General features: G+C 40.6%; 2 protein-coding genes across 2 annotated transcripts; one reads left to right on the top strand and one right to left on the bottom strand.

The window, feature by feature from the left end:
- Positions 1–4,751: 4,751 nt before the first annotated feature.
- LOC139337413 (olfactomedin-4-like) lies at positions 4,752–9,833 on the top strand. Its single transcript, XM_070971964.1, has 7 exons — positions 4,752–4,811; positions 4,935–5,057; positions 5,223–5,441; positions 6,479–6,632; positions 7,141–7,368; positions 8,899–9,067; positions 9,308–9,833. Exons 1-7 carry the CDS (start codon positions 4,752–4,754, stop codon positions 9,735–9,737), a joined length of 1,383 nt encoding a protein of 460 aa, XP_070828065.1. The 3' UTR covers positions 9,738–9,833.
- A 1,067-nt stretch (positions 9,834–10,900) lies between these two features.
- Positions 10,901–14,853, bottom strand: LOC139337412 (olfactomedin-like). Its single transcript, XM_070971962.1, has 5 exons — positions 14,695–14,853; positions 13,249–13,407; positions 12,618–12,830; positions 12,300–12,432; positions 10,901–11,819 (listed from the first exon to the last, which is right to left on the bottom strand). Exons 1-5 carry the CDS (start codon positions 14,851–14,853, stop codon positions 10,972–10,974), a joined length of 1,512 nt encoding a protein of 503 aa, XP_070828063.1. The 3' UTR covers positions 10,901–10,971.
- Between the last annotated feature and the right edge of the window lie 1,300 nt (positions 14,854–16,153).

The raw sequence follows: 16,153 nt of genomic DNA, 5'->3' as shown, positions 1-16,153 counted from the left end.
TCATGTACCACACAGCATGCAGTGCTACTTGTTAACCATAAATTCATAAAGGGTTTGAAGGGTTTTTTCTCCATTATATCATTGATTCAACATCATGTATCCTTTATTTTAATCGACACAGACTAAAGTAAAAGTTATTTCTTTCTGAACATTTTGTTTGTTTTTGTTTTGTTTTGTTTTTTAGGGAGTGGGGGTTGCTTGGTTAATCTGCTAAATAATCACTAGGATGATGACAGGGTAAGACTCAGATTCAAACTTTAGCTATTACAAAAAAAAAAAATGTGATTAGTATTTTTTTTTTTTTTTTAGACTAGATTTAGCAGTGCAGAGTTATTGCCAGACCAAATGATCTGCATTGTGGACATTACAGAAGGTAGCATCATGTCCCTCTGCTTTGTCAGTGAATTTAACACGTTGAATTTACACTCTCTGTTAAATGTATTATGGAAATACAATTGTCTTACCTTGAGTGCAATTTATGCAACACTTAATGGAAGCAATTTTTTAAAATTTCTATTTTTCATCAGTGAGGACGCCACACCTTGAGTCATTTTAACTTAGGAACATAAAGCTTACTTAATGTATGTTGCATACGTTGTGTTGCGCATGTAACATCACAGATACGTAACAGGCTTAACTTAATGCACATGCCATGCACATGACATAATTTAACTTATGCATGTAACTTAACTTGCGTAACTAAAATATTTATTTCAACACAAACCATGATCTTTTCCTAAACCTAACCAAGTAGTTTGATGGCTAACCTAACCAAACTGCAACCTCATCTGAAATGTTTATCAGCCAGCTTTATTTTTAAGGTCTAACATTGCATTTTTATTAATGTTGACTTAGAAACACAGAGACCGTGTGTGCTGTTCATCTGCTCAGGAGGCTGAGGTCTTTGGGGGTGCGTGGGGCACTCCTGAAGACCTTCTACGACTTTGTTGTGGCCTCTGTCATTTTCTATGGTGTAGTCTGCTGGAGGAGCAGCATCACAACAGTTGACAGGAAGAGGCTGGACAAACTCATTAGGAAGGCCAGTTCTGTCCTGGGATGCTCTCTGGAACTGGTGGAGGAGGTGGGGGAGAGGGGGATGACAGCCAAGCTGTCCTCCATGACAGTCAATGAGTCCCACCCCCTCCAACACACACTCACTGCACCGAGGAGCTCCATCAGTGACAGGATGCTACATCCAAAGTGTGTGAAGGAGCGGTATCGTAGGACATTCCTTCCTGCAGCTGTCAAACTATATATCAAAAACTGCTCTAAGTAATCAGTGTGTAACCCACCTGGTGTGTGTTTCACCAACCCTGCAGGTATATCTGAGGACTAGGCTCTAAGAGGAGACAGGCACACCATGGAGCAGTAAGGAAATGAAATCACTCTAGTCCTCCCCTTAATAACTCACACCAAAACTGGATAACATTTAACTTTGTAGACCGTTCGGGCATGCACAAAAATTACAGCCACAACTGGACAAATTTCACTCCAAATCAATTATTCCAAATTTGCAACAAAATTTGGCTTAAGCAATTACGTTCAAACACAGTGTACTTAAATCACAAAGTTTAAATTGTTGGGACCCAACCAAAAAAAGGGAGATGAAGAATGAAGATGGGGCAGCAATGATGCAGTGATGATGATACAGTGCAGCAACAATATAAAACATGACCGTGTCTGCCTAAGTTAGCTAAATCAACTAACCGTTATCTCAGCATTTCTCTACTACACAATATTCAAACATTTCACATACACATAAGCTTACATCTGTTAATACCATCAGGCTATGAGTTTATCCCGACTGTTTTTTTAACGCAATTAAGTCACAAATTTCAAAGTTATCACATTTCAAAGCTATCAGCAACATGTACTAATTCACAGTTTTAGCTAGCAGCTACCTCACCAGGATATTCGATACACGCCGTTGGGGTGGTTGGCAGCTCCGTGGCGGTCGTATAACGCCGCGGTCAAAACCTCTTCGGTTGTGGCCTCACTAGTTTCCTACTGTGAGCGTGGTCGTTTTTGCAGAAAGAGATCAGGAGATATTCTGTCTTCAGTTAAGGATATTTATTAACACACTGATAAAACAGAGAACATGTACATGGATCTCAGTCTTTTGGGAAATCGCAGTTTGCAAGCAATTAGCTGCAACCACCCGCCAGAATGAGAATGCCTGACTTACGATTATACAGAGTGGTGATCATTGTGGTTTATCGTCAGCCATCGTGCTCCCTCCTTGGACCACAGGCTGGTACCAGCCTCTTGGTACATGACCCATCCAATCCATAGGAGACAGCGCCCTGAAAGAGAAGATAGCTAGACCCCCCCCAAATGTAAATTATGTGTTACCTGACACGAGATACTGTATGTTAAGTTAGCTTTCTGTGTTTTCTGAGGTTACTAAAGGTCATATTGCCTGTGTGGCTATGTGTGTGCAGCTTATACTTACTGGAGGGCATGTTGGTTGTGTGACCATGTGTATGTAGCTTATAAAGAGATGAGAGTAAATATGTAACTCTAACACTACTCTATTCAAGCTCAACTTGTCAAAACTTTCCAGCCACGAGTCTCAACTAACGCGGCTCTGCTCAGTGCTCCTTACTCGGCTCGTGTCCATCACCAAATTGAAAATTAACCGTCAAGTGCACTTGTATTTCTCTTAGTCAGCCACACCACTAGGCAGCGCCAAAGAGCACCAAACTGCAGAAATGACCCCCCAACCACTAGAAGAGTAAGTCTGATGACTACAGCCATTTGGACCACCTGGCTACAAGTGCAATAATCTGTGCAATACAACCTGTTATTGTACATAACAGTCTGTAAATAGTATTTACAATTTTTTTTAGGATGATGTTTCTTTTTATCCCACTCTTCTGTATATAATTGTTGTTTTGTTTTCTTTTGTTTTTTATATTTGAATTTTTGTTGGATTTTAACATATTATCAAAGAAAAAAAAAAGAAAAGCAAACAACACAGAACAATAATAACAAAATAAAACCAATACCGGCAGGTTATACAGACATTGACACATATTAACTTAAAAGAGGGCGATTATGAGTCATAGTCCTGAGTAGTATTTCGAAATACTACTCATGTAGTACATTGCATCATCAGTCTCTTTGCCTGGTCAGGTTGTTTCCTCCAGACATATATTGGCTAAAATCATTCCACTGCTCATTGATCATGTCATTTCTCCGATTCAGTCTTGCCAACATCTTCTCACATGCAGCTGTTTCCATCATTTGGAGCTTCCATGAATTCAATGTAGGAGTTTGAGGTTCTTTCCAACACCTTAGAATCATCCCAGTGCAAGTCACTAGGCCCGTTTTATTCCAAATTGTGATTTATTTAAAAGCGGCACCATGGTTTTGTCTCCAAGAAGACATAATCTCGATGATATGGGAAGTTCACATCCTAACCATTTACCAATATAATTCAGATCATTTTCCCACAGAGTAAAGACCCTGGGACATTCCCATAGTGCATGCATGTATGTACTGTACCGCGTTCTTTTCTACATTTCCAACAAAGGTCATCTTTAATTAGACCCATTTCATTGAGTCTGGTTGGTGTATAATAATATCTGTGAATTATTTTGTACTGAATACATTTGCCTCTAGCTTCTCTAATGTACTCCTCAGTGTTGGAAAGAATCCCCTCCATACATTTTCATCCACTGTACAACACAAGTCTTTTTGCCTATATCTTAATAACACTGTATGTTTGGCAAGGATAGGCCCCCTTCCTTCTTTGGCTGCTATAGTGTGTATATGAATTCTAGGTCTTCTTCCATCCCAAAGAAAATAATTTATCATCTAGCTATATATTTGTAATAGTTCTTGTGGAATGCATAGAGGTATCATTCCGAATATTATATATAAATAAATATAAATATATAAATATTTAATTTGCGGAACAATAACCATTTTTATTGTGTTCACCTTTCCCCATATTGTCAAATGTAGTTTACTCCAATTGTCCAAATTAATTTGAATTTTGTTTAATAATTTTTCCATGTTAGTAGACATGATTTCTCCTATCTCTGGATTCAGTTCAATCCCTAAGTATTTCATGCCTTTAAGAAGCCATTTAAATTTGAAGGCAGACAATAAGTTCTCGGAACAAGTTTTATAATTGTTGTTTTTAATTTGCATGAACTTGCTTGACTACTCTACCTGCTTTATTGATGCTGCTGTAAATTGGAATTTCCCCTCATGGAACAAATAGAGGACTATTGAATTGAATAGTTACTGTAATGTGGTCTCTTTGATTCGTTTAGGTTATATTTGTTACCTTGCGAGTTAGATTTGTGTTGTTTGTTTTGTTGGCCTTTGCCCACTCTGAAGTTGAATAAAGCTTCATGTATTTTTTGTCTGAAATTGTAAAAAAGCACGACCATCATCATATTGACTAACCTGTGGCAGCTTGGGATTTGGTAAAGAAGGTAGTTTTCCATTTCGCCATTCCTCTGGATGGGGGAGAGCACGTAAACACCTTCAAAAATATCAAAAATTCCTTGTGTTGCTGCAATCCCAACCACCAAAGAGGAAGTGATCCCATCCTGGTGAAAATATGCCACATCGGACCCACAAACACACACACACACACACGCACGCACGCACACTCACCAAACACACATGCACATACAGTCATAAGCAGTGGTTAGAGGGAGTGTCCACAAGTCAGAAGAGACATATTCAAACTGTGTTCAGGGACTGTTTCATTGAGCTCTGCTCTCTGATCCACCATGAAGCTGCATGTGATCGTTCCTCTGTGTGTTCTGTTCACTCTCACTTTCACTCAACAGGTAAAAAAAAAAACACTGAGAATATAGTCATTGTTATTCTGTTTTAATGACTTTCAGCTCCTTATTTACATGTGGTTTGTAGCATTATTTTTCATATGCCATGTTTGATATTCTTGATTTCAGACACCTTCACGTGATAAGTGTGTGTGTGAGCTGAGTCATTCAGAGAAGGCTTTCCCTCATGACAGACTCAGCACAGTGGAGGACGATGCATCAAAATGCAACGGTAACATCACTCCACAGAAGGTAACTCATCAGGATATTTTCTACACCAGATTGTAAGGACATAACCTCAACAACTGTAATGCTACTACTACTAATGATAAAAACAAAGAGAAAAGCCAGACTCCTGTATGTATGCTTTCACTCTGAGTGATGTGTGAGCACCCTGTCTACCTGCTCTCTCTGCAGACTGTGGAGCTGGAGAATCTGCTGCTGGGTTTGGAGAAACGTCTGCCCCAGCTGCAGCAAGACGTGTCAGTGCTGGAGAGGGAGGATGACGGACAGCTCTCCTCAGTTCTCAGCCTGCTGGTGGTAGAGAATGAACTGCTGGAGATCAAGCAGCTCATCACCAGGCTCAACATCACCATGCTGGGACACCAGCGGCTAACCACCAACACCACTAAAGAGGTAAATTCACAGTGACAAGCACCAGCAGCTCATCACAGACATCTTTCAGGAAGGCAGCATTTGTGTGCAAGGATGACCATTTCTGGCTCTCAAAGGAATTCATGTCCTCTGCTCCAGTGTTGGAACAATCCACCTGTGCTGTTGTCATTGTGTTGTAACCAAAATCAGCAGCCAAGTTAGATCCCAGTTAGACTAGACATGGCACAAGAGTTAGAGTGTAGAATATTAGCCTAAAGTTTAATGTGAGACTCTGAAGAACACGTCTGAAGTGAAAAGCAAGTGTAACAGTGAAAATTGTAATATTATAATCCAATTTAATATTGATTTACAGTCATCAGGAGCTCAGACACAGGACTCCAAATGAATGATAATGTCGCTATATGCCTGATGGATGTGTAAACAGACAACTGTTTGCTAACATATTCTCCGTATCAACTTTAAAATGCAATAACATTTCAGTGTTGCATTTGACAGCACGGTGGAGTAGCAGCAGGTAGTGCGCGTGCCTCACAGCAAGAAGGTCACCGGTTCGATCCCCGGTTCTGGCAGGACCTTTCTGTGTGAAGTTTGCATGTTCTTTCCGTGCATACGTGGGTTCTCTTCGGGCACTCCGGCTTCCTCCCACAGACCAAAAACATGCTCATTAGGTTAATTGGTGACTCTAAAATTGTCTGTAGGTCTGAGTGTGAGCGTGAATTGTTGTTTGTCTGTATATGTTGCCCTGCAATCGGCTGGCGACCGGTTCAGGGTGTACCCCGCCTCTCGCCCATTGACAGCTGGGATAGGCTCCGGCCCCCCCGCAACCCGAGAAGGGATAGTCGGGTATAGACAATGGATATCTGAAGCTCTGCCCTCAAGTGGGGAAAAAATGAGTGACAGTGGGAGACATCAATGCTTGTAGCATCAGAAAGATCACACCAAAATGATTTTTATTTTCAAATGTATTGGTTGTTTTGAGTTTGGTGGTGAGGTTTGAATTGATACGAGAATGTCTGAAACAACTAACTATTGGGATGTCTGTTCTGCTGCTTTGTCAGCTGGATGACCTGAGAGCAGAGATGCAGGAGCTGGAGACGTATGACACCATGCAGGTGGTGAAGAGACAACAAGAAAACCAGAATCTGAAGAGGGACCTGGACCTGTGCAGGACTGGACTTCATCCCTCCACCCAACCCACTCTGCCTCCACATGGTATGTCCCAATACGACACCACACACCAGAGTGTGTGGGAATTTTCTTAACTTCTCTTTGACTCTCAGTGAGAGAATCATTGTCAAAACGATCTGAGTATATAGCAATAGCTTTTTTTTTTTTTTTGACATTGCTCACTTGAGATTAATTTCTACAAATTCCAACTAACCGATATTAACTGATTGGGTTTCCTGATCTCATTGGTGTTTATAATGCATTGCTGGATATTTTACCTGAGTAAAATGAGAAGTGACTAATGTAAGGTATGAATGAACTGTGGGAAACTCTCAGCACCAATCATTAGAAAATAATTATCAACCAGAGGACATCTCACACAGGCAGCTGTTCTTATTTCGTTTCTCTACATTTCCACAATTTCTGTAATTATAAAGTAAAGTAATATATAAAGTAATTATCAACCAGTGGACATCTCACACAACCAGCTAATTTGTTTCTCTGCATTTGCTCTGTTTCTTTCTCTCACTTTGATCTGATATTTTCCCTCAAGGTAACTGTCCCCACAGCCATTTTCGGAACATTTCCGGGCCAAGGGTGTACACAGCAGGAGAGTACCCTGGATCTTACAAGTATGGAGCCTGGGGTCGGGATCCTAAACCAGAGGCAGGGAAGGAGAGCTGGTATTGGATGGTAGTGCTGACCTCCAGCAACAAATTCTCCAACTATGTCCGCCTCTACTCCAGCCTGAGCTCTCTCATTGTTGGTGTGAGCACACCAGGTAAAGAACTCTTGTCTTATTTTTTAGTGTTAATGTTAGAAATGTACAACCTTTCAGCTCAGCAGCATGTATTAAAGCTATACAGGTAAGTGGTGCATTTGTTGTGGACTATTTTCAGCTGTGGATTAATCCACATTTGCTCTAGTCAGTATTGAAGGCAGCAGCATGGTGTCTGTGGGATTGAACTAAAATGTACTACACTCTGTTCATGCTGATGAAGAAATGTGTTACTAGTGGATTGGATTGGATTAGATTAGATTCAACTTTATTGTCATTGTCAGAGTGCAACACGAAACACAACGAAATGCAGTGTTGTTTTCAATAGTTTTAGGAATGAAATGCAAAGTTGTTTTCAATAGTTTCTGTCAATTCTTAATGGGATCAGTTTATTGTTGGTTCGGTTCTTTTCATTCAAAAAAAACATTAAATTGTTGTTGAGATGCTCAGATTTTTAGAATTTTGTCTTGATAACTGAATTTTTGGCACTTTTTTGAAATCAGTCTTTACACGCAGCCCTGTTGAGGTCGTAGTATGAAGCCATCTATTGTTTTTCAATTGGCTGGCAGGTCAACACTGATTTTCTTTACTTTGGCGTCTGAGGCTGTGAGTTCAAGCCCTGGGTGATGCAGAATAAACATGTTAATGCCGTTAATTCCTCCTTGCTCCACTTCATTTTTCATCTCCCTCCTCTTCCTTCCTCTTTTTCTTGCTCAAAATGCCCGGTCACCACTGCAGAGCCACTATAACCTTTTACTTTTTAACTCTACTTTTTTCTACTTTGTAAAAATGTACATAATGCATAGTTGTTTTTTCTATTCTGCATCTTGTAAACTTTAATATTTTTATTTTTTGAACTCTTATGCTACTGTGCCTGCTTTTTGTGTCAAAGGTAAGAAAGAATTCAAACGCAGAAACACCAGTCAGACACAGATATATGGCAGAAACAGCAAGTTTACTGGATCCATTAAGCAGGGCAAAATACTGTTTGTTGCGAGAGTCAAAACCGGAAAGCAAATTGATCAGGCAGAGGCACAGAGTAGGCAGGCAAAAACACAAGTCAAGTAACAGGCACAGGTCAAAAATCCAAAAAGGCAGAGCAGAAGAACAGGCGGGATACGAGGCAGGCATAGGCACTAACAACAATCTGACAGAGAACAAAGAGACACTGACTGGTATAAATACTGAGGAGCAAATGAGCAGATGGGAAACAGGTGTGTGGTGGCAGAGCAGGCTGGTCACGGATTGGCTGACAGTCAATGCAGGGGGAGTGCAGAAGGGTGTGGGCAGAGCACTGGTGGGAAAAGCTGGCAGGGCTGAGTGGAGGATGAGCAGAGGGGTGTGAGCAGGAGGGTGGGGCTAAGAAGCTCCACCAGAGTCCATGACATTTTGTAACCTGCTGGCTGTAATGACTAAATTTCCCCAGTGTGGGATCAATAAAATCTTATCTTATCTTATCTTATCTTATCTTATCTTATCTTATCTTATCTTATCTTATCTTATCTTATCTTATCTTACTTCCTTATCTTTCAGGTAATGTCGAGATCGACTCCTCTAACCCAACCACCAACACCATCCAGGGTCCAAACGTGGTGCTGTATGGAGACGCCTTGTACTACAACTGTTACAACCAAGACGCTGTCTGTCGATTCAACCTCAGCTCCAAAGCTGTCACCACCTTACAGCTGCCCAAAGGCACCAGGTTTGCTGCTTCATTATTTGAATGGGTGTTGCTGATGCCTGAAGTAATTGTTCCTATTCAATGTTGAAATCTGCCCTTTTCTAAAAACACAAAAACAACTATATAAAAAACAAATGATCAACATGTGTAAAAGATTATATGCATGTAGAACTATGAATGAAAGCATGATGTAATGGCTCATAGAAAATTCACATACACATGCATTCCTCTCCAAATGTTCTGTATTTTTTTTCTTGTCAGGTTTAACTCAAAGGGTAACTTCTGCCACCTCGACAAATGCTACGTGTTCACCGACCTGGACCTGGCGACAGATGAGTCAGGTGTCTGGGTGATCTATACCACCACCCAGGACTTTGGCAACATGGTGCTGTCCAAGGTGGAGGAACCGCTGGCGCTCGGCCAAACCTGGCGCACCTCGGTCTACAAACAGGGAGTGACCAACACCTTTATGGTGTGTGGCGTGCTCTACGCAACCCGGTATGTCAACAAAGTCACTGAGGAGATCTTCTATTCGTTCGACACCACGACAGGCGTAGAAAAGTTCAACCTCGGCATCTTCATCAACAAGATGTCTCCCAACATTTATGCTCTGAACTACAGCCCTGTGGACCAGATGCTGCACGCCTACTGTGACTCCTACATGGTTTCCTACAAGGTTTTGTTTTCATGAAGGGACAATGCTGACAATATTTTCTGTAAAATTTTGTCAAATTTCCCGTGCTGTACATGTACAGTTTACGTGGTTAATTCAGCATGATATTATGTAATTTGCATTCTGCTCGATCCATTAGCACAAGAACAGAGTCATGTCATACTCTGTACTCCACTGTTTTTAGTTTATCTTCTTCTTTCTTCAGTTTTTCTGCACTAAATTCAATCACTTTTACTTCGCTGCTCTGTCAACTGGTTTTAAGCTACTTTTTACGAAACTCAGGCCTTCCTGGAGATGTTTCCATTCAAAATCAGACAAGTGAAGGGGTGAGTTCGAGTTTCATTCACATTAGCTTAACACTGAACAACAAAAAAAAAGAAAAGAAAAAGGTTAACTGACTGCTTTAATGTAACTACGTAACTGTATTACTGTTTTTCATGTTGGAGATGCAAAGAGGCTGTATAAATTTTGTCCACACCTGACCAACAATACTATCAGGAACACTGTCACAAAAGCTTTATTGCAAATTTTATTTTCTTGAAGTCCAGCAATTCATTCGCAAATGAAGGGAAACTTCTCCACATCTTAGCTGCAAGCGTCAAAATTTGCTAAATAAACATACTTTATGAAAACCATTCCTGTATTTTTGCTTTTTGTAGTGAGAAAAGGAAGCAAAAAGCTCTCTTGGCTGCAAGACTCAGGGATTTTGTTGGTTTAATGTGGGTGAACACTCATATATCTGTTTTGAAATCTGTATTTATCACACTTAAACAGTAAAACCCACCTGACAAATAATATTGAAAATAAGAGTAATTTAAGGATGAAAATAGAATAAAGAGAATGCATTGCAGGAGGTGGAAAATAAAACCCACAATAATAAGAATGAATAAAGTTATAAGTGAAGTACACAGAGTGAAAATACAACAGTTTAAAGGAAGAACAGCATAGCATTGAGTGAGCAGTGAGGCAAAACACAAGAGTTTCAGGCCTGTGTCAGGAAGTCACTGCTAGTTAAAGAGTAAAAGGAAGAGATCGCCCAATGGCGACCATTTGGCATTTGCTCAAATCAAAGCCATAGTATGGAAAAAAGTATAAGACATGAGTGTGTTTACACTTTGCTACAACATACATTATGAGATAAGCCCTACATACCATAACAACATTGAGTCCCTGACCTCAGCGTTTAGTGAACATGGCTAACATGGACATTGAATTGAATTTGCATTTATTAGCCAATTAGAACAGCTTGGGATCAGAAGTGGGCTTGGTATGCCAGTAGATATCCATCATTGTACATATAGATTTGCTTGTTGGTGGGATTATAGCTCAGACTGGCCACTCCTTTAGCCACCTTCTCCAGTGGCAGTGCTAGTGAATTGTCCTCTCTGCCTGTTGCTGTGTTGAAGGCGTAGAACACCTCCTCGCGGTATTCGTCTACGTAACGAGTGGCATACATCACACCGCACACCATGAAAGCATTGCTCACCGCCTTCTTGAACAACCTCGTCTCCCACGTTTGTGTGACATTGAGTGTCTCAGCCTCGCTGTCCCAAACTAGCTGGCTCACCACTAGATTACCATGGTTGCCAACAGTGGCATAGAGGGCCCATAGTCCCATCTCATCTACCTCCACATCCACATCACTATAAGCACGGCAGTCATAATAACAATATGGGAATTTGTTGTTGAAACCCACACCGATGCCAGGAAGTGTCACCCGTTTAATAGTGTTGCTTTTCAGGTCGAAGCGGCAGATGTCTGCAGAGCGGTAACAGTGATAGTACAGTGCTTCACCATATAGAACAGCACTGGGACCCTCAATGCTGTTGGTATCAGTATAGGATGGAGTGATGGTAAAGGTCCTTTGGTTGACAGAGGCCATGAAGTCTTCGTAGGATTGGAATACATACAGGGAGTTGCCCCAGATGTTGCTGCTGAACAAAGGCTGAACCCAGTAGCTGTTCTTCTGCCCCTCACTGTCCATCTTTGCCTGTTTGCCCCACGAACCAGAGATGTAGCTTTTACCATAGGGACTGACCTTAGTCATGACAGGATCGCTAATGTTGGTCATCAGACCTTTGAGGCAGTGCCTGGCCTGGCCTGGAAACAGAGAGATGAGAAGGGCCTGAATATCAGATGATGTACAGGACAGTCTAAATTATTACACTCTGTTTGGAGGTTGGGAAATGTTTTCACTGCTTTAGTGCTTATTGGTGTTTGATTCTAGCCTGGGTACTGCCTGCAGGAATTCAATCAGTCTGCATAAGACCAAAAAAAAAAAAAAAAGGTAGAAAAACTGAACCTATAGTTTGAGAAATGCTGTTTCAAGCAGTGGCAGGGTCAGTGACAACAAGATGCATCCGTTCAAACAAACTTACTTACATTTACAATCAGTATGTAAAGAATAGAGTTTAAAACCTGAGGTTACTTTTTTAAAGATCGTTATCTCCATATAACTGTTTAATGGTTCAACAACAATTTGACTGCTCAGTTGTTTAATTGACAAACAGGCAAATTACTTATTACACACACACACACACACACACACACACACACACACACACACACACACACACTTACCTCTGAAATCTTTGGGGATTGACTTGCAGGACTCAACACTGTTCTTCAGGTAGCGTAGTCTCTCTTTGACGCTCTTCATGTTAATTATGTCTGACACTTGCATCTTGTCCACATCTGTACGCAATTTGTCCACCTAACACATGCAAATGTAAAACATTGTTTACGGACAGGTTAGGTCCTCTTACTTCATTTCTTTGTCTGTTTATAAGCTATAACCCACAGACACAGTGTTTAGTAAAGTTTGACTTCATGTTACTCGTGTAGGCTGTTGCTCAACAACTTCAGGGATCATTTTAGTGACTTCATGTTCTGCTGTACCTCTTTGGAGAGTTTCTGTGTTTGGGCATTGTTAAGTTGGCTGTGGATGGCACCAACATCTGTCTCCAGCTGGCTGAGCTCCTCACCCAGCACGCGCAGAGACAAGGCCGTGTACAGGCCCTGGTTGTGCAGGTACTGGTGAGGCTCCAGCCGGGCTGTTATGTTTTCAACCACAACCTGGAGACCAGGGAGACGCTGGCTGGCCAACTTCACCTGCAATGACATACAGACAGAAACTCTGTCTGTTTCATGATCACTGAATGTTTTTTCAAGGTTCCAGGATCAACTTCATATTAACTGAAATATTCTCATTTTCATTCAGAACTGTATCTTCACACAGTCACAAGACATGAAAGTAGGGCTTTATTGATCCCACACCAGGAAATGTACTAGCCAGCAAGTATTACAAAGAGCATGTACGGCCAATAATAATAATGATAAGAATCACAATTGTTGAATCCAGTCAAAATGTACATCAGAATAAACACTTTAATCAGTGAAGTATGGCTCAGTACCTCTGGATCCATATACAGTAATCCATCAAGTCAAAGTTGCAATTGGACTGGACCCAGACTGAAGTAAGTACCCCACCCACCACTGTAAAATCATGCTGATTGACTTTGGTTCTCACCTGTTCCTGTAGAGTCTTCAAAGATCCTCCACAGGACTCAACCTGCTGCAGCACGGTCTCATACTTCACAGCAGGGAACGACCACAGGTTGGCGTCCACCGGACACACACATGAGTCGTCCCTCCTCTGGCCTGAGACACGCTGAGCCTGGCCATCACCCTGCAGTCACATGTGTATTAAATAAATGTGGGGACTAACTCATTCAATGCAACATACTTTTACACTCCTTTTGAAAAGGGTCTTTTTGAGTACTGTTTGGGCCATTAATCCTCTTTTAACTTTTCTTCATTTTCCATTTACACCTTTGCCACAACTCTCTGTTATCTACTATGCATTTTGCAGTACAAGGAGACATGTGCTTGTGCCAAAGAAGTGAGCTTGGCAAATGCAAAAATTGTGAAAATCATGCAAAAACTTTTTCAATTTAAATCTTGGTTGTTCAACTAATTTAACTCAAATTCGGACACTGTTCAATACGCCTTTGGTTGTTGTGTTGTAAAGCAGCAGAAACACTCAGTTTCCTTTAATGACCTATTAAAAGCCTATTTGCTCTATGCAGAAGAAGGAAACAATAATGTTTGAGTAACATAAGGAGAGAGCAAATACGGTGGATAGAACAGTCCTATTAGGGTTCACATGACGCACAGGTCTCTCTCTGTATATTGGCTTTATCCTGCTTCATTCAACAATGGGCTGTCCCTGTGGTATTGCCACAATAATTCTTTATGTTGTCAAGATTATGTTTAAAAATGCTTTTGGAGTAATCATTGTACTGGGTGCCATTGCTGTTGGAGAAGGCAGATCATATGCAGCACTCTTCAAATCAAAGTGGTTTGGTTGGCTACATGTCCATATCAAGATAACAACAGATACAGGCATCCATGACAGGTCGCAAGTAAGATATTTTAAAGTGGTCTTATCAATACATTTCTGAAGATAAAAAAGAAAAACAGGAAAAATAATTGTATTAAATAGAAATAGGAAATTAGAGATAATCAACATGCAAAACAAAGTACATTTCTTAGAAGCGACCATGTTGCATGTTTGTAATTTGATGCACGACGGTATTAGTATTCCAAAAAGAAACTTGGGACTTAAGTCTTTACAGACGCTTGAAACTTGACTTGGACCTACTGCACACACTAAACCATATCAAAGCACAGAGTAACTTGCACTTCGAGTAGATTATTGACCAAGTTCTATTATACTTTTATTTGAGTAGGTTTGTGAAACGGTCATTTTCACTTTAATTGGGCAAATTTTTATGCCAATAATTGAACTTCTACTTGAGTAACGATTCTGTTGTATGTAGGAGATTTACATGGATAGTAAAGACACTGCAACAAAAAGAAGCAAAAAAGAAAAAACTCAGTCTAATGTCGTCAAATGCTTTATCTTCCACTGTTGTCCTTAGTTTCTAAAAGTAAGAAATCAAGTGTAACTCACTGGTGACAGCAGCAGCAGGAGCAGCAGCAGCAGCAGCAGCAGCATGTTTAGAGCTGGAGAAATGAATACTGGACTGATGAGGACAGAATCTGTTACTCCTGAAATCACCACACCTTCTCTTCCCTTTTCTTTATGAACCCAGTCACAATGAACACACATTTTACTGACTTGCCTCTCATCACCAGTGAGGCACTACAGAACTTTAAAACTGCTTACGTGGACACGAAAGTCTGAAAATGTAAATATGTTGAGTTGCACAACAGTTATGGTTCAATCAGGAGATTGCTAGTTCCCCTGTACCTCATTCTGGCAATTATGTTATGTAAAAGTAAAGATATCCTACACACTTGATATATATATATTATTTATTTATTTATTTATTAGCTGTTTAATATCAGGGAGATAGTTAATCTAACTGGGTGTCACTGTGTACCAGGCAGAGAGGAAAACAACCAAATTCACACAACCACACAGACAGGAACAGTTTAGTGATAATAATAATAATAATAATAATAATAATAATAATAATAATAATAATAATAATAATAATAATAATAATAATTTGCACAGCACCTTTCACAAAATAACTGACACTGAATCAACATAAACACAGGGGGTTGGGGCCTATCCCAGCTGTCATTGGGCGAAAGGTGGGGTACACCCTGAACCGGTCGCCAGGGCAACATATATAGATAAACAACCATTCATGCTCACACTCACAGCTAAGGACAATTTAGAGTCACCAATTAATCTAATGAGCATGTTTTTGGTCTGTGGGAGGAAGCCGGAGTGCCCAGACAGAACCCACGCATGCACGGGAAGAACATGCAAACTTCACACAGAAAGGCCCGACCTGGGGATCAAACCGGCGACCTTCTTGCTGTGAGGCACGAGCACTACCTGCTGCGCCACAGATTTTATGACAAGATCAGTGCTGATGGGAAAAATGGTACATTTCTGTGCAAACTTTGCCCGCCGGCTTTTAAATGGAAAACCCTGGTTGGATAAGGATTCAAAATTGGACATGAAGATGAAATCTGACGCATAGTTACAGTGTTAACACTGATAAAATAATTGCTGTCTGTGGTTCTATATGGGCTGTGGCAATAATTTAGAAAAATAATAGCTCGCAGCAACATATGGAAAAAAACAACTATGAACTAGTTCATTTTTGGAACGGTGAACTTAGTTAAAAATTTTGAATTGTGAACTATGAACTGAACTAGTTCATTTTAACATTTGTGAACTGACCTTTGAACTAGTTCATGGAAAAAGTGAACTTTCCCAACACTGGTGGTACCATTCAAAGAGTGTAGCGTGCATGATGCAGCAAAAGTCGTAGAATTGAACTTTCAGTGAAAATGCTGTGTCCGTTTGGGTGTGGAGCTTCCTCAGTGAATATGCAAAGTGCTTGCTTTCTATTCCTGAATCCTGTAACAACATCTTCAGTGCAGATGAT

This window comes from Chaetodon trifascialis, chromosome 10, assembly GCF_039877785.1.
Source record: "Chaetodon trifascialis isolate fChaTrf1 chromosome 10, fChaTrf1.hap1, whole genome shotgun sequence".
In the NCBI taxonomy this organism is placed as follows: Eukaryota; Metazoa; Chordata; class Actinopteri; order Chaetodontiformes; family Chaetodontidae; genus Chaetodon; species Chaetodon trifascialis.
The sequence above is the reverse complement of the archived record's forward strand: the minus strand, read 5'-3'. Positions and strand labels throughout refer to the sequence as shown.